At 41.5% G+C, this 22,973-nt stretch overlaps 1 protein-coding gene across 1 annotated transcript; it reads right to left on the bottom strand.

Annotated features, from left to right (window-relative positions):
• Nucleotides 1-228: 228 nt before the first annotated feature.
• ap1m3 (adaptor related protein complex 1 subunit mu 3) lies at nucleotides 229-22,752 on the bottom strand. The gene is made up of 12 exons (XM_061077810.1): nucleotides 22,582-22,752; nucleotides 17,604-17,760; nucleotides 16,997-17,064; nucleotides 16,594-16,724; nucleotides 12,869-13,016; nucleotides 11,614-11,740; nucleotides 7,326-7,468; nucleotides 6,756-6,827; nucleotides 6,359-6,517; nucleotides 4,669-4,794; nucleotides 4,057-4,132; nucleotides 229-1,732 (listed from the first exon to the last, which is right to left on the bottom strand). The coding sequence occupies exons 1-12, from the start codon at nucleotides 22,621-22,623 to the stop codon at nucleotides 1,710-1,712; spliced, it is 1,272 nt and encodes a 423-aa protein (XP_060933793.1). The 5' UTR covers nucleotides 22,624-22,752; the 3' UTR covers nucleotides 229-1,709.
• Between the last annotated feature and the right edge of the window lie 221 nt (nucleotides 22,753-22,973).

Genomic DNA, 22,973 nt, shown 5'->3' with positions numbered 1-22,973 from the left:
CTATATTGTTTTAAATATTAGTGAATATTATGTTCAATTTGACATTTTTTATTCTTATATATTTGTTTAATATGTTCCTGTATGTGATATTTGTGGTTAAGTGTTAAAGCAGATCTGTCCATTATGTCAAATTGTTCTGCATTTCAGGGAATCATATTATTCATCTTTACCAAACAATTAAAAACAGACCTGCAAGGAAGCAAAAAAAACGAAAAAACAATTACAAAATAAGATACAAAAGAATAGTTTATTTCCAAATATATCCCTTTTTTTCCTATGGACAAACAGCAGTCGATAAATTAATGAAAACTCACACATTTAATACAAATCCACATTGGTGTCTGACATATCCTCTTACACGAGACAGCGGGATGATTCTAATCGAAGGCTTTTGTTCTCGATAGCAGTGACTCGGGACTCTCTCAGGAGCTTTTGGCAGAGCAGCTGAACCGAGGCGCATATACTGGGGGGGGGGCATATACCACAAACTGCTCAGAAGAAGAGTATTGGCCTGCAAAGGTCGACACACACAATAAAAATAAAGAAAAAGCTGATAACCTCAACATATTGTCAATATTCTGAGATTCTGCAGAGACACAAATCCCCTCGGGTTATTTTACCTTTGTACTCTGTGGCCTCCTGATCCCCTCTTTCCTGCTCCTCTATGCAATTTCCTTAGGAGACCACCGAGTACGGTATAGACAACAGTTAACAGGATGAATAAAAATGTGTCCGCCTCAAAGCAGGGAGCGGATTTCCATCACAAGGACAAGGTTAAAGACCCTTTAGGGAGTGTGTCGGCAATATTATGTTACACTGCCGACGCCTCCGACAATATTGTGCCTTATTAATCATTGATCTGGTCGCTGGTATTAGTTCCCGGGCACCGGGGAATATGTTCACAGTGCTTAAGGTGAAGATACATCGACGATTCTTTAAGGCAATGAACGTATAATAGAGCAGTTCCAGCAAAATGTGAGGGATGAAGATTAACGACCGAGTTTATGTGAAGGTGGATATTAAGGACAGAAGATATAAGAAATAAAAACCCTTATAATTAAAGATACTGAAGGATGGAGAAGAGGGAAAAATGCTGCATTGAACATGTTTTTACAGAAAAGAAAAATTTTGATTTCACAAATTAATGAAATAATTTGAAATCTGCAATGTCGGCCATTAGGAAAATGACAATGATCCATTACAGTTACTGAATCCAGGCGCTATATAATCAGTTCCAGTGGCAAAGCAGAGAAGTTAAATAAAGTTTCATTCAATTCTATATTTGAGTGAGTATTTTTACATTTAAAAAAAACATTCTTTCCCCAAATTCTTCAGTAAATTGACCTCATGGGAAACGAGAGCTCGCCAGAACCAGACAGTGAAACCAGGTTATCAGTTCATTATTCACATTTTTTAAATATTTAAGACCTGAGGAACCTTTAAAAAACTGAATCACAGGTCAGAGGTGACGCAACAGCCTTTCCCATCCAAGCTGGAAGGGATGACGCCTTGTTTCCACTCAGAGTCGGTGAAATGTCCTCCTGCACTTGTCCTCTGCTGTTCAGTAGAGACGGGGAGGTGGAGAAACAGAGGAGAGGAGAGGAAGAGGAAAAGGAAGAGAAGAGGACGTGAGGAGAGGAAGAGGAAGAGGAAGAGGAAGAGGGGAGTGGAGAGGAGGAGATCCATTCGTCTAGCAGCATCTGTGCCCTTTAGTTTGTCCGGAGCTGGTAATCTGCCAAGAAACGTAGCCGAGCATTAACACAGCTTTCTTCCACTCATCACCCTGCACATCACATCACAGCCGATATAAACTCTGTTAAATCCCTAAACAAGATTTCCACTAATTCCAGTGCCACTCTACAAAATCACATTAATGATATTTAATACACTAACTTACTGAAATCTGAGACTATGACGAGTGCCTGGAAGAAAACGATCAGATGACATCAAACGATCGCATTTATTAAAGTGCAGTATTTGCAATATATAACAAGACATTATATAGCTGTTAACAAACACCATTTCCCATGAGCCCTAGACCCTCACATGTTAATAGGAAACATTTCAGTGGATGGAGCCAATATGGTTTTGAATATGTACTTTAAACTGTGGGAACAAGTTCAGAGTGGTTAGGAGTGGTTTCTTTCTAATGGCAGGAGCTTTAGCTGCTTTGAGAATGTAGAGTAAGCTCCAGTTGCACATTTTCCCCGAAATGTAAATGATAAGATTAATAAGAGCTTTTTGCTTTAATGGTCACAAATCTCTTCCAAAATCTCGTCAAACACCTTCGCAGAGTTTTAAATTATTGATGTTAAACAAAGATGTAAAGTTTGGCATCAATATAACCCTCCGAAGATGCATCAACTCCTATTCCCAAATCAAAACTCACACGTTCTAAGATCACGTAAACATCCCTAGCAGCAGAGCTTGTTCTCTCCAGCACATGTGACTGATCTGAGTGCAGCAGCTGCAGTGGGATCAGATTCAGACCAGTGACGCTGTGTCTCAGTGAAGTCGTCTCCACCTAAACGCCTCTTCATCACTCATTAATAAGTCAGGCCACAGTATCAGGGTGTTGTATAATCCAGTGTGTGCGTAGCGCTGAAATGAAATGTGATCGTCAGCGTCTTCTCTCCCTGTGTTGCTGATGGCAACAATAAGAGAAAGGTGATAGCCTCCCTCTCCAGTCCTCCCTAACTTCACCACTCTTCAGTCTCTGTCTTCACCCCCCCCCCCTCCTCCTCCTTCTCTTCCTCCTCTCTCTTCTAGGCGACAGTAACCTTGGCATTTGCTGAGTGCCACCCTGGGAGCCTCCTGGAACTTGGCAGCATCACTCAACCTCCTCAGCTCCTGACTCGCACCCGACAAAGACAAGTCATGGATATAACTGATGTAACTGAGCCATGTGCATTCCTGGGCTGCAGGTGAGAAACTGAGAAGATTTCCTGGTAGCGGTTCAGTGAAGGTGTCGGGCTTCCATCTCCATAACCTTCCCATTTACCCCCCACTGAGGCAGGTGAGCTGGTGAGGAGCGGCTTTAAAAGATGCATATGACATTCAGGTTCTAATTTTAATGTAGGTTATTATGTGAAGAGGTTTAAATGCTTTAATTTGCCGAGAACACATCAGTTTCCTCAAACTGTCCGTTGCTGCAGCTCCTCTTTTCAGCCTCTGTCTGAAACACTGGGTTTCAGCTCCTGTCTCTTTAAGGCCCTCCTCCTTATAAAGCAGACTCTACTGTGATTGGTCGACCGCTTCCAGCGCATGTAGAAAATTACACGTCTCAGGAGCTTCAGTGTTTCTTTTGCCCGTTTTCACTTCGCAGAATTTCTTATATTCACCAAAAAAATTGAATGAAAGCTTAAAACTCACTAAACACTAAATTCCTTGGTATCATCTATGACAACTGGGACGCTGATGGATTAATTCCCACCTATCAAATGTGAAAACACCTTACCCCGACCCGAACCTGAAATCTGCCACAAGCTAGAATCCCGACAGGAAGTTTCTCTCCCTGGCATTCTGTGCGGTGTCACTCTACACCCCCGAGGCCACGGCTCATGGTGATGGAGGCAGGTAATGGATATGATGGATGCTACACAGCCGGGTTCATTCCTGGGACACACGCTGAATAGTGATGTAGAAAGACTGATTCTCACACGGCTCTCACAAGGAAAACATTTCTTTTAACCTCGGGCTAACCTGCGATCTGCCGACGGGCGCAGACTCGAAGACTTCCTGCTTTGAAGGAGCAAAAACTTGAACTTCAAAATAAGAAGAAATAGATCTTCATAATAAATGACTTGCATTGTGTGATTATGTCTAATTTATCTTAACTTTTGTTATTATTTGTTGTTGCAACCAAGGAGGTTACATTTAAATTGCACCAGAATGTCTGGTCTAACTTTAACTTGTTTTAAAAAAAAACACAATCCCAAAGAGTCCCACATGGTGAGATGATTTTAAATTTGAAAATAAAGAATTTCTCTGCTGACTTAATGTGTTTTTATGAGAGTGTGAGTTGTGAAGAGTTTTTTCAGTGTGTTCTTTTCTCACCTCCACTTTGTGTAATGTAGCGTACCCACGGTAACGCCTGGTAACCGCTCTTCTCTATGATCTTCAGGTATCGCACCTGAGGAGGGAACAAGGGTTTAACACACGAGAGTCATTTCAGTCGCTGACACAGAAACACTCTGTCATATAAATGGTCATCTAGTGAAAGCTCTGCTATCTTCACGTAACTTTTAATCCTCCAACTTCTGTTTTAAGAGATATCATCCTATTTAAAAGCTCATTGGATTATAAGTAAAAGCAAATTCCACAAAATAAGTAGAGGTTTTTTAGTTTAGAGTTTTCACAAAGTGTCAATAAATTGAACAAAGGTAAATCTGACTGCCACCAGAGTTTTTATACTAAAGCATCACATAGCTTACAGTGTATTTATTCACCCTCTACCAGTGAGCAGTGATATAAAGAAAGAAGAGTGTGAGTTGATTTCATACGACGGAAACTTCCCAGATTACGAGAAGATTTAATAAATCACCTATTTAGTCTTGTACTGGTAACACTCCAGTTTGTGTTACCGTCATGTGTGAATGTGTAACCGTGGGTTGTTGAAACTAGGAAGTAGGACTCAGAAACAAAAGAGCACAAACAAAAGGGTCCAACCTGAATTCCAGACACGGTGAAATAAGGGATCTCAAAGTTAACAGTGATCGGTCTCTTTCCCTCCAGCTCCTCACTCTCCACACTGGGGAGACCAAAGTGGGCCCGCATCAAGTACTCCTTACCACCCTGTACACACAGACACACACACACACACAGACACACAACGTTGTGTTATCAGGTCAGATAAGGCAGTTTTATTGGTTTGATGAATTCTGTTCCCAGTTGTCCGACTTCCAATTAACACCGGGTTGTTTTGTCCAAAATCAAAACAAACTTGATATTCATGGCAACGACTCCCATGTCGCCATCAAGGTGAATCAGACGTCTGTTCATTCAGCGTTTGTCGAGCACAACAAGGCCATAAAAACATGAAGCAGGTTAATCATTCTTTACACCAGGCACCGAGTTTGTTATTCTTGTTGAACTTTGGTTTTATTCATGAAAATCAGTTACTATTTTGACTTTGAAAGCACAGAATCGTTGGTATTAATTCACTATTCAAGTAACATTTAAAAATCATGGCTGTACAATCAAGAATCACCAAACACGCACTCGTACAAATCAGTCCCCTAAATATTCCTGGTTATTCTAATCAAGATCCTTGAAAGATTCCATTGGAAATTGGCAAAAATATCAAAAAACTGTTGTGTTAAGAAAGTGAATTAACTTTTTGTTGTTCCAGAACGTGTTTGTCTCTCCTGTCACCAGAATACAAGTTCTTCAAAATAAAAGGTCAATGTACTCATAGAGATAGAGTCTGTCATCTTCATAGACTTTACCTCCTCAGTAATTAATCACACCTCCAGTCTGTCATAGAGGGTTAAACATTGCCATTGCAACTTGCTCTCCTCCCGTTTGTGTGTGACTCTGCAGAATATTATTTATGTGTAACCGTCAAACTTTGAACGCTATAAAATTATGTGTCCTCATAAAGAATCACAGTTATTGTGTGTTTTATGGGGAACAAATATAAAGTCGTGGTTAATTGTGATAAGAAAGTCGTAAACTCACTAATCCATCAGTTATGTGAATCTCTGTTCTACAAACATCAAGTTGCCTTAACAGGGGACGTGGATTAAGCTTCTTAGAAATTGATCCATTTACAATCAGCTATTTTATAATCATTGATACGTCCACCTTTATAATGATTTCTCATTTATTGTCGGGAAGATTATTATCAGCTGTAGTCAAGGGCTGTGGTGAAACGGTTTTCCACAGCACAAGTAAAACAAATAATTAAACTGAAGTTAAGGAAAGAGTTTTTGTGTGAAAGTGTCAGTAATTTTTTTGGAAAGTTTATTTATTTAAGTTGTAGTTATTTCCAAGAGAAAGTTTCCTTATTTGTGTTTAGGTCTGACTTCTCCTCAATGGTTTAGGCCTCTGTTGAAAAAGGTGACGTCCCAAATTTACAACAAGAAAGATGACAACTTTGTCTAAATAGTTGTCATCTTTAATATATATGGAAATATATTCCATATATATTTCTTACTGTACATATCTTATTTATTCACATATTCCACTTGAAATATGCACACACTCTGCACTTTTACTGCCTTTTTTTGCACTTCTGGTGAGATGCTAAACTGCATTTCATTGTATAAGTACTTGTACTGTGCAATGAAAATAAAGTTGAATCTAATCTAATCTAATATAATTAACTAATAAACTTTTCATTATGTGCCGTACTAACCGAGAAGGACTTGATGTTCCACTGCACCACGCTCTTCTCCGGGACCCACTTGGCGCTGCCCGTGCTGGTCTTGAACTTGGGCGAGTCGGCATCGCTGGGCACCGGCACCATGATGGACACGTTGTTGGCAGTGGAGCGACTCTTAAACTGACTCCGAGCCTGTGGGAGGGGACAGAGTTCACACGTCACCTGAGACCTTCACAACAAATTCAAATCATGGAGGTCGTCATGATTATGCAAACTGCAGCGTGTTGTTTTAAACACCCATGTGGCAGATGGAAGGCTGCGACCCCCCCATACATACTGAAGACGCTGCAGTGAAGACGGGACGAGCGAGTGCGTGAGTAAGGGCTCGGTTCTATGTGTGTGTTTGTGTTTGTGTGTCACTCATCATTACCTTCACCTTGATCTCCACACGGCTGTGAGAGTACTTCTCAATCACGCTCTCGATCCATATAAGAGGCTTCACCTGCCAGAGAGAGAGGGAGAGAGAGGGAGGACAAGTGAGAGAGAGAGAGGGAGGACAAGGTCAGAGGGTGAGTATAGAGCTGAAATGCATCACTACAAACACACCTCCAGAGAGACACTGTATAAAGACCAGGACGACTTTTCCCACTGCTCGTAATTTTCACATTTGCAACCACAATCACTACCACTGACTTTTAACACTGTTTACTAAAACACTTGCTTATTTATACGTAGAATAGAAAAGAATAGAATTAAGAATAAATCCTGTTCATGCATTCACACAAATCAGATCCTTCAAAAGAGGAATTAAAAGAATATGAACAGATATAAACATTTTAACTTACGGTACATTAGAATTATCTGTACAGGTGTAATCTGCAGTTATTGCTGTAAATAAAAATATGTGCTGTGTTTGAGAATCACTGAGAGACAAACAAGGTGTGATTATTGTGTTTGTGTGTGTTCAACAGAAACATTGGTTCACATGTGTGCGACTCACTGTTGTGTTAAGGCGGTACGACATGAGCTCGCTCTCGCCGTCAGGTGGGATGAAGGAAATCGTGCGGTCGTTCTCGAAACGTGACAAGCGGACGCACTGGTGAAACTTCACGTCCTCCAGCTCCACTGTCTTGCTCTTCTCTCCTGACACACAAACACACACACAAAAAATACACAAAGATGATCCGAGAGCTTTTTCACGCAGCCTTGGGGAAATCAAGGTCGAGATAATGATGACTGACAAACATTCAGTCTCTCTCCCTCTCGCACACACACACATAACCGCACACAAATCTGTCTGACCTCTTTTTGTCCCCTCACAAAATAATTATTAAGCCGCTACACACAAACACACACATGCTGCCATCACCTTCCCATCACTGAAGCCTATTCAGCTGCCTCTCACACACCCACCCACACACAAACACCAATACAAGAGCAAACAACTATTGTTCTGTTAAGAGGTGTTCAGATGAAGCCGTTATCTGTAACATCAGTATTTTCATTAATGACTAATTAATCGTTTAGTCTTTAAAGTGTTTGTGAAATCATGAAAAATCACCTTCACATTTTCCCAAAGGCCAAGTTTAAGTGTTCAAATTGCATGTTTTGTTCAATGAAACGAGCGAAACCCAAACATGTTCTATAAAGAGCGACAGAAAACCGATTTAAAAGCAAAAACTGGATGTTTGGTGTTGTCAGGATTAATTACTAACAATTAATCTCTCCATTCATTATCTGTACCGCTTATCCTATAAGGGTCTGCAGGGAGCTGGAGACAATCCCATCTGACAGTGGGCAAGTCGCTGGGCGAGGGGTACAACATGGACAGAGGGACAGTGTATCACAGGACAGACAGAGACACACAACCACTCACACACCAATCTGCATGTTTCTGGACCGTGGGAGGAAAACTGGAGAACGTGCACACAGAAAGAACCACGCTGCCCTCAAGATGAAGCAATTTGTTGTTTCGGTGGTGATCATAGAATAACCCTCTTCCTTCTTAACCTGTAACTCTAACACTGAAGTTCCAAGAAACCAAAATCAGCACATTGTGACCACTAGACCTTTTTCCCAACCCTTAAACTAAATTAAACTTTCCCCTCAAGAGCAGAGCAGCGAGACGGCAGCTCTGTTTCGATGGGCAGTTGAAAGCGTGACCTCTGTAATGGTGGTGTGTGTTGTCTGCTGGAGAAAGCTCAATGTTCTACCCTGTGTTTAATGGAGGGTGGTGAGAGGTGGAGAACTGCTGAGATGATTGTGGGCCTGTGGGCCTCCCCCCCCAAACCCCTCATTCTACAGTGAGCTACAGTCCAGTTCACCTGCAGGCGCCTGTCAGTGAGGCTTTGTTTCCACTTCCCTGTTCACTGCTCTCTCTCTCTCTCTCTCGTGTGCACATACTGTGGATGTATGGCTGTTTTCTCATATGTGGATAAATCATGTTTTTCTCCGTTCTTGTTTTCACCCCCGATCAGTGTGTGAGTGGACAAAATAAGTCTGGATAGAACAACTGCTCTTGATCATATGGTAGAAGGTTCTTGGCTGGAATCCCGGCTTGGGCAGTTTCATTGTTCACTCCTGTTTGTGATGGTTTCCTCCAGCTTCCTCCCACAGTCCAAAGACATGCAGACTGGGGATGGGTGGTAGGAATGGTGTCATCTGATGAGAATGCTCATTCAAATGCAATGTCATCATTTGTCATCATATGGTATAAATTACATAAAATGGTTTTGAGACAATGTAAAAAAACAAAACAAAGATATTAATCCCTGACTGATACAGCAACCCCACAGGGTGAGCATATCCCCTCCTATGCTTTTTATTTTGCTCTCGTTTGTGTGCATCTGTGTGTGTGTGTGTGTGTGTGTGTGTGTGTGTGTGTGTACATGTGTGACACTTCCCCAATGCGTGTCTGAAGACTGGCTGAGGTCAAGTCTGGAGAGAGTACAACACTTTCAAACAAGCAAAGTAGGAACGAGTCACACATACACTCACTCACACACAAACACACACACAGAGTACAAGCTTCGAATGCAGTGTTATCAAGACGAGACAAGAAAGAAAGGTCACACTCTGTCACAGCTAGGACCTAAGGGGCTGGTAGAAGAGACAGGTGTGTGTGTGTGTGTGTGTGTGTGTGTGTGTGTGTGTGTGTGTGTGTGTGTGTGTGTGTGTGTGTGTGTGTGTGTGTGTGTGTGTGTGTGTGTGTGTGTGTGTGTGTGTGTGTGTGTGTGTGTGTGTCTACGGACATGTCAACAGAGGACGGTAGGTGCAGCAGCTTCCCCAGAGGTTCACCTGTTTCCCTACTTTAATGCACAACAGCAGACAAGAGAGAGCTTGTGTGTTTTCTGTGTCTGCCGTCACACAGTGAAAAACAAAAAAAACGCACAGAAACAGCTCTTCTGTGACATTTGGAAAAATGCTTCTGTCTGAAGCATCTTCCAGAGCGTAGGTGGCCTGAGAGACAATTGAACAAACAACTCTTGGGAGGTTGGAGAAAAGAGCTGAAAGTGGATCGTCCACGACACAGAAAATGAATCCTCGACTATGTTGATGATCTTTTAGTCGCAGCTTCTCGAATGTGAAGATTTACTTTGTGTGCGCACACAGAAAATCTCCTCATTGAAACAAGCAATCAAAATATGTCCCCACACTCATTTATGGGATCAGTAATTAGGAAAATAATCAGCGGATTTATTGATAATGACAATATTTGTAAGTCGCAGCCGTGGTGTACAGCTCATTAGCATAACAGGCTGAGAAAATGTTCTGTCAACTTCGGGGGAAAAGTAAATACTCCCAAAAATGTAAAACTCACATCCACATGATTTTAAACAAACAGAAAACCTATCTGATGAGCAAATATGACAAATCTCAGGATGTGAGCAGCTCGCAACAAATCTCAGACTAAATAATGTGGACATCTGGTATTTTAATGGGATAAGTAATTAAATGTGCCAGTTTTCAGATAGTAAATAATAATAAAGTCACTTGTTTGATATTTATTGCCACTCAATGACGGACTCCTGCCAGCAGAGGGCAGTGTTTGATGATTTATGAGCTCTGGTTTCATTTGTGTCCAGCTGTGATGGAAGAAATGTGGATCATGCAAATATGATAATCACAAAATGGCTGGGAAATGATATGTAAAACCAGGAAACTGCAGAAGCTCAGCGTGCAAAACACATTTTAATATTTGTATAAACATTCCCAGAGTGTGTGAGTGAGTGTGTTTGTTTGATCATTATTTGGGATCATTATTTCTGTGGATGTGTTATTTCCCAGACGGAAACACACAGCAGGGAAAGTGTGGGCTGCGTAAGCAGGATAACCACGGACCCTCACCTTTCATCTTCAGGGCTGTAGCCCGGGGTGAGGCTTAACTCAAAGAGACTAGACAGGGATGAAGCCTTTTCCCCTCGGTGAGGAGCCGTGGGGGGGGAGAAAGAAATGTAGGAGATGGAGAGAGAGAGGGCGAAAGGGAAGGAGAGGAGGAGGAGCAGGGAGGAACAGGGAGATGAAGCAGTGGGAGACATTATTGGGAAAATTGGGAAGAGGAATCTGAGGAAGGATGAAAGCTAAGCTGGGTGTGGGACTGTGGGAGTGAAGGGTTAAGACAGAAAGAGGAGGTGAAGGTGGAGAAGGAGTTCAAGGAGAAGCACCCTCACTAATATCTGCCTCAACTTTGGCAAAAAGTACGTTAAGTATTAAATATTCTATTAATTTTTCAAACAAATATGGAAATGTTCATCGGGTGTGAAGATCACATGATAGAAAATTGCTCTCTCATGATCAGATTTGATTTATATTACTACTAATCAGATGAATATTGTGTCAGAGTATGTATAAATACTTAAAACAATGATACACCTCTTCATTTAAACTGGACACTGTCTTTTCCCCATGAATATTATAAACAGGCAACATCTTTTGGAAAAGGTATCCCTCACTTGCTTCTCTCTCTCTCAGTTTAATTTTGGTAGTTCTTCTCCTTAAAAGGCAGAGGATGTCGCACCTATATTTTAAATTGTAATTTGTGAATATGGGCTGTATTATTTATGATTAATTGATAGAAAGACGCTGGGAGGGTGCCGATGCTAAAACCGTATCTCTATAACCTTCCCCCTGAATTTCGTGGAACCCGCTTGTGTAGAATTTGCATAATCCTGATGCAGATAGAAACAGAACCTCGGTGGCAGAGCTACGACACCTAAAACCTAAAATCAAAATATATAACATAGGTCTATATTACATCTTTAATATAGAAAATGAGAAATATGACTTACTGCCTGTGATTTCAAACAGCACTTTGTCATTGAGGCCCAGTCGGAGTTCAGGCATCCCCGACAGGACCACTCTCAGCTTTATGGTTCCCAATATTTCACTGCGCAGGACGCTGCCGTTGGCGTTCACCTACAGGAAGAAGAGAAAAGTTACATTTATATCTGATTGAAGGTATTTTGATCATTCTCTAATATTTCCTTATTATTATGGTATCAGCTTTTCTGTTAGATCCGCTCATCTGTTTGATGAAAGCCCAAAAATAACTGTGCACTTGCAGATACTTGATGATCAGCAGTGAGACAGAATCACAGAGACTCCAGCGCATGAACTGGGAGAAATCAACAACCACTCAGCAGATCTGAACCCACTGAGGGACCGACTGAGAGGCTCTCAGCGTGCAGTGGGAGAAATGGAATCAGGGCACTGGTGCGAAGGAGGATGAAGGAGCTCTGAAGACATTTGAAATTTAAAAGAAGCCCCATGTCACAGAATGGGAAGTAAGAGCTGCACTGCTGTGGAGCTTAAATACCTTTTATCACAATACACCTCATCAGCCTGTTGTATAGCTTCTCCTCGCTGTGCAAAATCAGGAAAAAAGAAATAAATACGTGCCTCACTGAAATAGAACTGAGGATTGTTGATATTAGAAACCACTTCCTTCGCAATTCAATTCAAGGAAATAGGAAAAACTGTTCGGAGGAGACAAAACATGTCACAGGGTTTTTAACAAAGATGATTTTAGCAGCGACACACCCACTGAGCCTCAGAGCACACAAACACTTTGACTGTTCCAAGAAAATCAGTTAAATGAATGATGATGATGGACAAAAAGAGCTAATGCTGTGAGGAAATCTGTTGGACTATCAGGGTAAACATGACCTGTTGTAGCTTTCCAGCTGAAAAGCCATTAATTTCTGTTGGGATCTGGATTAATGAGCAAATTGAGGAACTTTTTTCACATTCTATGACGAGGTGGCGTCAGCCTTGGCGAAAGTATTTGCTTCTACTTAATCTTCGGATGGTTCATTTCCTCACAACTCATCACGTGAATTAACCGACTCATTGTACAGCTTTTACTTTGGTTACTTTATAGTCAAATCCCTAATTCCCAACATCAGGGTATATGACGTACATTCCCAGAAAATGTAAATGTAATAGACAGGATACTCAGAGATGTTAGTTGAACTATTGAACATTCTGTGACTTTTTATTAACTTTTTACTCTCTCCAGATATTGTTTGGGTCATGTGTCCTCACCAGTAGATTCACAGACTCAATGACGTCCATGAAAACTTCGTTCTTCCGGTACTTGATGCCCTCGGAGCGCCAGGACACGGCGTTGGTGACGGTGGCCGGAGGTCGAGGAGCGCCGACCTCTAATTTGTGACCCTGCTGGGTGATGTACCTGAGAGAGACAAGGGCAGAGAGAGGGTTTGATACAAAATTCAGTCTGTAAACCTGCAGAGACGTGAAAAACACACAAGCAGCAGCAGAATGTTTCTAACATCTGCAGAGAGGAGTCATCATTTAGTTAAAAAACTCATTACTCAAAAGAAAGGTCAACAAACATTGTTGACATTTGTGTTTATCGAATGTTTTGGTTTATATTTGGTTTAAATCACACGTCATGATATAAAACAACCCGAGTGGTGAGTCATGGATGTAATTGGAAAATGGAGACTAATAAACTCACTGTTACTCCGACCACAATAATGTGATTTATTCATTCATTTATTTGATTTCTTCGTGTACGAGTGGAGGAGCAGGTTTGTTTAACTGATTCTCTCTGACTGCAGCCGGGGAGAATAATGACTCGTCATCGTGAGAATAGAAACTGTGGTGAGATAAACAACATGTGACCAGGCCAGGCCCCCCCCCCCACCACCACCACCACCATCACCACCTCTCACTGTTTCTACTGCAGAACTCCAGTGTTTACCCATAATGTCACAGAATGTTTTTCCAAACGAATACAATGGGTCTTAATTCTCTCCTTTTGTTTATTGTATATATAATATGTTTTGTTTATCCTATATAATATTTACTGTAGCTGCTCAGTTTACCTTTTTCAAATCCATAATTAATTCAAAAGTAATCAAGATATTTAAGGTTGAACTCAGGACACTCGTGCTTTCAGAGGCTTTGACTGTCCTTGCTTCTCATTCTGTTCTATTAATTTTTATTTTAAACATGTAAATCATTAATAAAGACCCACTTTCTTCCAACAGGCTTTCAATCCGAGTTGAGCGTGAGACCTTGATTTCATCTGCTATTGTGCGATACTCTAAATTCTCAAATATTTATGATGCTATTTTCAATTTCAGCTTCACTTGGCAAGCAAACCAGTTTGGATTTTGGCAGATGGCAGAACGGACCACATACAAAACGATAAATAAAATCTATCTGTAGTTAATGGTTGTGTTTATTCATTAATCAGTAAAAAACAGCCGGCAGTGATTTCCCTGTGAACGACGGATTCTTACAGAAATCTGGACAGTTAGATGTTGTTGTTAGACTCTTTGCTATAAACACATTTTGACCTGCACTTGAACCAGATGTGGAGAAGTGGCTAATAATCCCACCAGGAGACGATACAGATGTTAAATAGCAACGAGACATTTCCTGAGGGATTTATCTGTCTCTCCAGCAGCTTAACGCTCCACAGGCTCCTCTCTGAGTCTGTTGTTAATGGGACGTATGCAAAACAGTGCTGTACCTGCCAGGAATGTTCAATGTTAAACAATGAGGGCAGTGAGAGAACGTAAGTAGTAAAGTTGTGGTTTCAACAAGGATCCGAAACTCACTGTGAACCTTCATGAAGCTGCAGAGTCGGGTGTTTATTCTCATTGTTATTATCCAGTTAACTGTTTGAGTATTCACCGATACTTTATACTTATACCCGTCCTCACGTCCAACACTTTTCATTGTACCATCAACCTTGTGTCAACTTACATACGACTATAAAACTTATTCTGAATATAACTTGTGTCCACATCACGTCCAACTATAACTGTTTGTCCTTAAACTGTTGGTAACTGCAGTCAATTCTTCAAAAACTCCAATAGGATGTTATAATCCGATTAAGAATTACATGTCTACATAATGTGACTAAGGTCGGAAAACTCCTCATGTCTTAAATGGATTATTACTGGACCTTATTTGAGTTTAGGTTATCAGAAAATAATGTTTTACACGCAGTTTCTTGTTCAGACTATTGTCTTAATTGGGTTAATATTGGAATATAAGTGTCCATGTAGACATATCTATTGATCCTAGTGTCTTGTTTTCAGTTGTATTGCACATTTCTTCCGTCTAAAGTCAACAACAAAAAAGTGCTAAATAAACCGGATTTTGATTGACTGACAGATTGAGGCAACACTCCCACTGAGAAGCTCTCGAATGCATGTTGACAAACAGCAGAAGTCTGAAAGTGCCTCCAGATGAAAGGCGGTGACGAGTGGGCTCGGGGTCGGCGTCGGGTTGTTTTGTTGCTTTGCCGTTTGTTCTGTTTCACCCTGATTCCTCCTCAGAAATGCTAATGAAAGCATCTGGAGGCAGAGTTGGCAGCAAACTGACAGATTAGCATAACAATGGCAAATCATAACAAACACACACAGACACACACCCACACACACAAAGGCTCATATAGAGGCTGCACACATGAAATGCAATATTGCAGCTCAGTCTCTGGCGTCCACCCACATGGACACACACATTCACAACACACACACACACACACACACACACACACACACACACACACACACACACACACACATTGCAGGTAGGTAGGTGTTATAATGAAAGAGAAAGGGGCGTTTTTGTGGTTAGGGGCAGGAAAAGGTCAGAGAACTGAACTATGCCTGCAGACAGAGATTGTGTGTCAACATGTGTGTGTTGGTGTGTGCGTGTGTGTGCGCACAAGACATAGAAGACACCCTTGCGTGTCTCCTTGAAGAAGAGCAGGGCCACTCTGTGTGAGACTTGAGTGTGTCCGGCTGAGGGTGTAATTGTGTTTGAGGGCCAATAAGAGCCTGGTAATTATCAGCCCTATTCAGAACACATACATGTTCAAGTACACACACACACACAGGCACACACACCCACACACCCATGCACAAGCTTTGGTGTAAAAACATGAACTACATGTACAAGTAAATCTAAAATCATAAAAACACAAGAAAACCAATGGATCATACGAATTGGATTTTTTTTAGAAATACCCAGTGAAGCTGATCATGTGAAAACTGACCCATGTTGCCGTGGCAGCACTGGCTCGTTACAGAGCGAATGTTTTTATCCTGGAAACAAACGTCTCTCAAAAGGAACCCAGAGGAGAGAAGAGCAACAACAAGGCTGTGCACACTGAGAACACTAAACACTGGTAGAGCCAGAGAATAGTAGTTCCAGTTCATTTCACTCGCTGAATAAAGCTCCACCATACATGACAGGGTTAGTCAGCAGCTGTACTGGGTTGAATGGGAATAAGAACAAGTCGGGCCATAGCACAGAAGCACAGTGTTCTCTTTCTCCCTCTCTGCTGGTCACTGGTACTTCTTTAAAACAAAATAAGCGCGCATGTAGTTTCTCTAAAACACGGGTTACCCTTCTAATAAGGCCATCGACTCCCTTTTAAGATGCTTTGGCTGTTTAATGTGTATTATTAAAACTTATAAGGGCAACTTCAGTATAGCTGCACTGTTCTACAGCCTTTACAGTGTATAACAATATGTGTAGCAGCAGTGTTTCTTGTTTGACGGCACTGTGAGTTTACAGGTGTGTCTATTACCTGAAGGGACATAGTGCAGCAATTATGAACTTTGACAGTTTGAAACTTTAATCTAATCAGCCTGATTGCTCCTTTGACACAACACAGTACCAACACACTTCTACACATCACACCTTTGTTATGGTGTCACCTTTGTGGAAACTAGTTCTACTAGTATGGCGGACTATTATAGACTGTGTAACAGTTTTCTTACTCTTGCAGGATCTTGCTGTCGGTCGTCTGAGGGAAACCGAAGTCCATCACTTCGTCCATCAGCTCGTACACCGTCACAAAGTTGTCCCGAATGCTCTCCTCCTCCAGCTCCTTAAAGTACTCCTTAAATACCTGCACACAGACACAAAATACACACTGTGAGTACAGCACGATGTATTAGCAGCTCAGATGTCTGTGCAGTAAACAGGAAGTTATGGCCACCAGACAATTAGCTTAGCTTCGCATCAACACAACAAACAGGGGGAAGCAACCAACTTGGTCCTGATCCAAGTACCTCCAAAGCACAGAGTCAGCAGATAAAAGGAGTAGAAGAATATTTACAAGCAATGTCCCAACCATTCTTTAAGTATTTGGATGTTTTGTGTAAAAATAACAGCTCTCACCTGGATTATTTTATAAAGAAAGGTGTAAACAAGGGCAGCGTTGGCGTTCTTCTTGGTCATCGCCACCACTGAAGAAAAGACTGTTAAGAAAAACACGGTGCCTGAATCGAGCTGTAAACAAAATACATGCACATTGGTCTAAATCACAGTTTGTAGACATGTTGGGAAAATCATTTAGATACTGTGGTCGGTTAAGAGATAAATTCAGTCATCAGAACATTTGAGAAAATGGTCCCAGGGCGGTTAAATAGCTCCCACTTGTCCCACTTGTCTACTACTGCAGTGCACTGGGAATTCCACTTACTCACAACTGCAATATCATGCTGAATTAATAATATGTGAGGAGGTTTGACTGCCCAATTTCCCAATGAGAAAAAGCTTAGGCCATGAATAACACATCACTGTGAATCTGTGCTCTGTTCTTCAGCTGGAAACATGGCGTGATAAAACTGGAGCTCAGGAGAGAAGAAGCACAGGACGGCTCAGGGAAAGGAAGCCATTCATGAAATGCTTTAAATCTCTGAACACCTATGACTGAGGAAAGCCAATCACTCTAGGAAACTACACTGAGATAACCTGCTGCAGGTCTTTGGAACGAAATGGATACGGTAAAGGTTGCTGTGTTTGAGCCACAGGAAGTGTGTGGAGCCGTGGCAGACCAGCGGCGTCATCTCCTCCTCTTCCTCCCTCTTCATCAGGATGGGCATGAAGTGGTCGATCTCGTTCATGTCCATGTTCCCCTTGTAGTTACGGCCGATCAGCACCTGGACGCAGCACAAAAAGGAGGAAATATATAAAAAGGCAGGCAACGCTTTTGCGGAGGCAGAACCCACATATGAAATATTTACAGGTTTTTGGGCCGACTAACCAAACCTGAGCACTCAACCTGAAAAGATGCTTCAAATAACCACTATGACTACAGACAACCAGCCCCCTGGATGGAGCTGATACCCTGTTTCCAAATTCACCCAGTGAGGAAATATGCAAACTGTGTTTCCATCTCGAATCTCTGGTGATGAATGATGAATGACCAGCTTCTCGACATGCAACCGGGAGCAGAGCTTGGAAATGTGGCAAATAAAAGTGTTCGAACTTCACAAACACAAGCAATTAAAAGTTCGAGGACATGTGGTGTCAAAGACCGAAACTGGTGTGAAGCTCGACATACGTTGTACGATTTGAGCCAATTTCTGAGATGCACGACTCATGATAAGTCAGACCAAACAATCCAAAGAATAATGATCTGAATCAGGCTCTTGTGTGAATCTTGACTCATCCTCTTCAAATCCTCCAAAAAGAGCAAGAACCTGTTTGTTACAGTAGCTCACAAGCAAGTCTAATACATGTTGACACGTGTATGATCGCAGAACTTCTTACAACAATATATTCTCTGTTCTTTTGAGACGACTGTCACCAATATTTCTGCCTTTTCTTAAGCCATTCTTACATTTACTAAAGACACAGTTGAGCCACTTTCTGCACAATGTGGACGCAGCAAAAAAGCAACAATAAACGTCCAGATGACAAAAGACGACCCAGAAACTCAGGTTACACTGTGAACAGTAGTTGGTGGAAGAAAAGAAGTTTAAACTATGACATGAATGATAAAGCTAAAGTCCTTGTATCCCAAAAAGTATCCAGCATTGAGCATAAATGAGATTTAACCCTAATGAAACTTATTCTATCCAACATTATTTTAATCAAACTACAACATTGTTCAATTTGCTTTGACAAACCACCACGTCTTCTTATTTCAGCGCCCACAACAATAGGAGTCAGCAGTCTGAGTCCAAACACAGATTGAGTGAAGAAAGAGATCAAAGATTTTACGCTTGAGGGATGTGACACACACACACACACACACACACACACACACACACACACACACACACACACACACACAAACACACAAAGCTTCCACCCTTTCTTTAATAAAAGAGTCTGTGTTGCACGGGGGGGTCACGCAGGAGCACATACAACAAAGGCAGGAGGAAATAAGAAATAAAAAAAAGGAGGAAAATTCCAGGAACGTAAAGTAATCTGGGGGAGAGAAGGGATATGAACAGGCGGCTGCTCGGCTCCAGTGAGAGGAGACGGAGACCGTAGAGCGAAGAGGTCAAAGGTCAGCGGCGTCGCAGAATGAGATCGAGACAAATCCTCGTATCAAAAAGAGGGTGCAGCGCTGAAGGACCCTTCTGGAATGTCAAGAGACTTTGTAGATCTGAAGGCAAACGATGAAAGGAAAACATGACAGCATATACTTTTTCACATTGGTCTGAACTCTGCGTTTCTGAACTCGACATTCTGTTCCTAATAAATATGGATGGATCTTAAATCAGAGTTTGATCAAGTTAATCGACTCTGACAATCAAATAACTGTCTTGGTTGCTTTTCTCTACCTTTAATCAAACTGAACAACTTTGGGTTTTTAAATTGTTGACGAAAGAAAACAGGCAACTTGACACGAGTTGTGGAATAAACCTCTGAAAAATTGCAATTCATCGTAAACAACAAAGCACTTATCCACAAACCACTCCCAACTAAATCATGACCTAAAGCCCATTGCAAGTGAATCTTGAATGGATACTGATAAAGAACTGAGATGTATGAGTAGTCTATGTGTAAAATGTGGTGCAGCCTGACTCTCTAATGATTATTCTTTCTTCGAATCATCAAGAAAAAGTCTCATTTTGACCGTTCTACTCTATTTACAACTGTCAGAAAGCTGAGATGTGTGTTTTTTTTGGAGTCAGTCGACCCTACAGCCAATAACTGGATGGTTCACCTCAGGGAGAACCAGAGTCAACACGGCTCAGGTCAGTAAAACTCGGATTAACAAAAGAAAATGTCAAACAACTTTGTTTGTTTAGTCAAGGCCCAACACAGCAAATAGAAAACCCCTCACGCTAACATTTAGCATATTTCATGCCCCAAGGCAGAATGCACCAACACAATATTCCAGGTCTATTGTCGATTTGTTTGTTCCAAGTTAAAAATACAGAATCATACTGTTAAATTACAAATATTCATACACCCCCAATTATATCCCTGGAGCCTGATTATGACTCATACAAAAGTAGCAAAATATAAAAAAGTGATTATGAGAAAAAATGTCAATAACTGAACACAAATTTAAATTAAACCATTAAATACAAACTTAAACAAGCTACTATAAAGAAAAGAATAAGGGATACTGGTTTTCACTATTTAAAATAACATTCAACTGCTGTTTAAATCAAGAAAGAATAACCACTACTGATGTTTTAAATCAGTTTTACAAAACATAACAACAAATTAATGAAATATTATCTATTCAAGTGGCCTGAAATATCATTGCCGGGATTAAGGGAAAGTTGTGTTACTGGGACACACGAGGCAATCAGCGACCAGGTGGAATCAATGGGAAGCGTTCGCTGCTGCCCCCCCCCCCCCCCTCACTGGAGCGGATCCCTGGAAGGCAAACAGGGAGCGGAGAGAGTCTAAAGAGCTCCTGTCGGTTTGTTTCAACATCAACAGATTAGGGGAAAAAGACGAATCGTATCAAACAAATCTCAGAGCAGAACTCAGAACGGTATTATCAGCAGGATGATGATGTTTTTAAACCGTTTGTCAGAAGCTGTTGGAAGTTGACAGTCGTTTACTTGTAGATGAAATAAAAACAGACGCCACTGAGCTGCTCCATCAACTGAAGCAACCTCACAGAGCCTCTGTGTCTCAGCAGCTGGAGGCTCAGTTAAACTGCTCTATAGTCTTTACTCAGAACCAGACGAGAATTTATGCAAAAGACATTCAAATTTAATGGCAGACAGTCAATACAGTACTGCAATTAATTCTTCTTTTTTTTTAAAGACAATCTATCAATCATTCAAAAGCAAAGACATCAACTTGATAGTGGAGCTGCCTGGCCCCAGTAATTAGGGTTCATCCTCTGGGCACCATGAATGGATGGTCTGACAGGATCCCTCTATACAACCCTGCCTATATATCGTTATATTTGATCTGTGGTGGAATTCAAAGTATTTGGGAGCGTTTATAATCACAGGAGCACTTAAGTTTTTTTTTTTCTTTTCATCCTCATCTGTAATTGAGGACACGGGACCTCGACTGGTCAAGACGGAGAGGGGGTGGGGGGGGACTGAAGGTGAAGAGCTGCTGACTTGCCTCAGGGCAGAGAACGACAGTCAGGGGGGGAGAGGGAGAGAGAGAGAGAAGCTTTAATCTGTACAATCAGACATCCCGGCTATGAGGGACTGATCCTTTTCCCCGATGGGTATATATTGTCTGGTATATATAAGGCTTCTTCAGCAATTCCTTTTCTTGCCTTGAAATAAATTAACCCTGTGAGGATTGAGATGTAAAACTCCATGAGGGGAATATTCTGTGGCCCCTTTTATTCCTCGGGTACTATGGGCTATGCACCCCTAACATGTCAAATACATGTCAGAGTGTTTTCTACATTCTGGATTTGGGGAACTTGAAAAAACGCTTTGAGGGAATGCAATTAATACTAATATTTTTATGTAATTATAACCATTTTCACTGAGTTTCGGGCTCACGGACACTTGGACGACGCCACAGGAGCTGTTTCTTTATTCGTTTTGAAGAATCGGACGCCATTGACTTTGACAATTGTATCAGACTTGGCTGCAGCACTGTTTACCCCTGAGACTCCAGAAGTGTTTTGTGAAATCAAACACTTCTTCCATCCCTTCCTCATAGTGGTGAATAGATAATGAGTGGATTTACATTTCTGGGTGAACTATTCCTTTAATATCATACTGTCAAAAAAGAAGATGGCATATATTCAAAATAATATAGGATGGACTCAAGCACATTTAAAACATAAAAGTATTGTTATTAATTAATTATTTTTTATATATATATATATATGATATTAGGTCCCAGTGATAATTTGTGGTGTACAGTTTTTTCGAGCTGCAGAGGGTAAAGTTTTAAACTTTGAAATAGGACACATCCCATATAATGAAGTTGCATCACTGCACAAGAACAAGAGTCACAGTGTGTGTGTGTGTGTGTGTGTGTGTGTGTGTGTGTGTGTGTGTCTGTGTGTGTGTGACTGTGTCTATGTGTGTCTGTGTGTGTCTATGTGTGTGTAGCTATGAGGACCAGTTTCGGTTCAAATTATTGTGAGGACATTTTGGCTGATTCTCACAAATTCAAAAGGGTTGCATGACTTTGGTCAGATCAGGTTGAGATAAGTGTGTGGTTGTGTGTGTGTGTGTGTGTGGTTGTGTGTGTGTGTGTGTGTGTGTGTGTGTGTGTGTGTGTGTGTGTGTGTGTGTGTGTGTGTGTGTGTGTGTGTGTGTGTGTGTGTTTGTTGTGAAACGAGTTCTTCCAGTTGAGCTGCTCTCAGGGTGACGCGCCAGCTGGAAGGACACGTACAGGAAACACCTCGAACATCTGGTTCACGACGGGCATCGAACTCACAAACACACACTAAACAACATGTGACTTTGTGTTAAAGTTAGTGTGAGTCCTCTCCTCTTGCAGCAGGTGCTCCACTGAACCACCTGCTGTCAACTGCCCCCCTAAACAACAACAACAACAAGTCGATACAAACTTACCTTCCCCTTCAGGTCCAGGATGAAGATCGCGGACGCGGACATGTTGAGACAGACAGAAGAAGTGTCCTCGGTGTGAAACGTGTCCTCAGGAAGAGATGTGGGTCATGTGTAAGAAGGGATATCCGCAGCCATCCTCCTCCTCCTTCTTCTTCCTCCTCTCCTCCTCCTCCTCCTCTCGCCTCCACAGCGGCTCTGCCTCGAACTGCCTCCGTTCAACCGAGTCAAGTTACCGGTGAGGAAGCAGAGAGAGACTTCCGGTTGTTAACAAGTACATGTACTTCACAACTGTACTTAAGTGCCAGTACTTCATTTGAGTATTTTCTTGTGTGTGTGTGTGTGTGTGTGTGTGTGTGTGTATTTATTTCACTTAAGACAATTTAAATACACAGTCT

The sequence above is a fragment of the Limanda limanda genome, chromosome 9 (genome assembly GCF_963576545.1).
Source record: "Limanda limanda chromosome 9, fLimLim1.1, whole genome shotgun sequence".
Taxonomy (NCBI): Eukaryota; Metazoa; Chordata; class Actinopteri; order Pleuronectiformes; family Pleuronectidae; genus Limanda; species Limanda limanda.
This window is presented reverse-complemented; position numbering and strand designations above follow the sequence as displayed.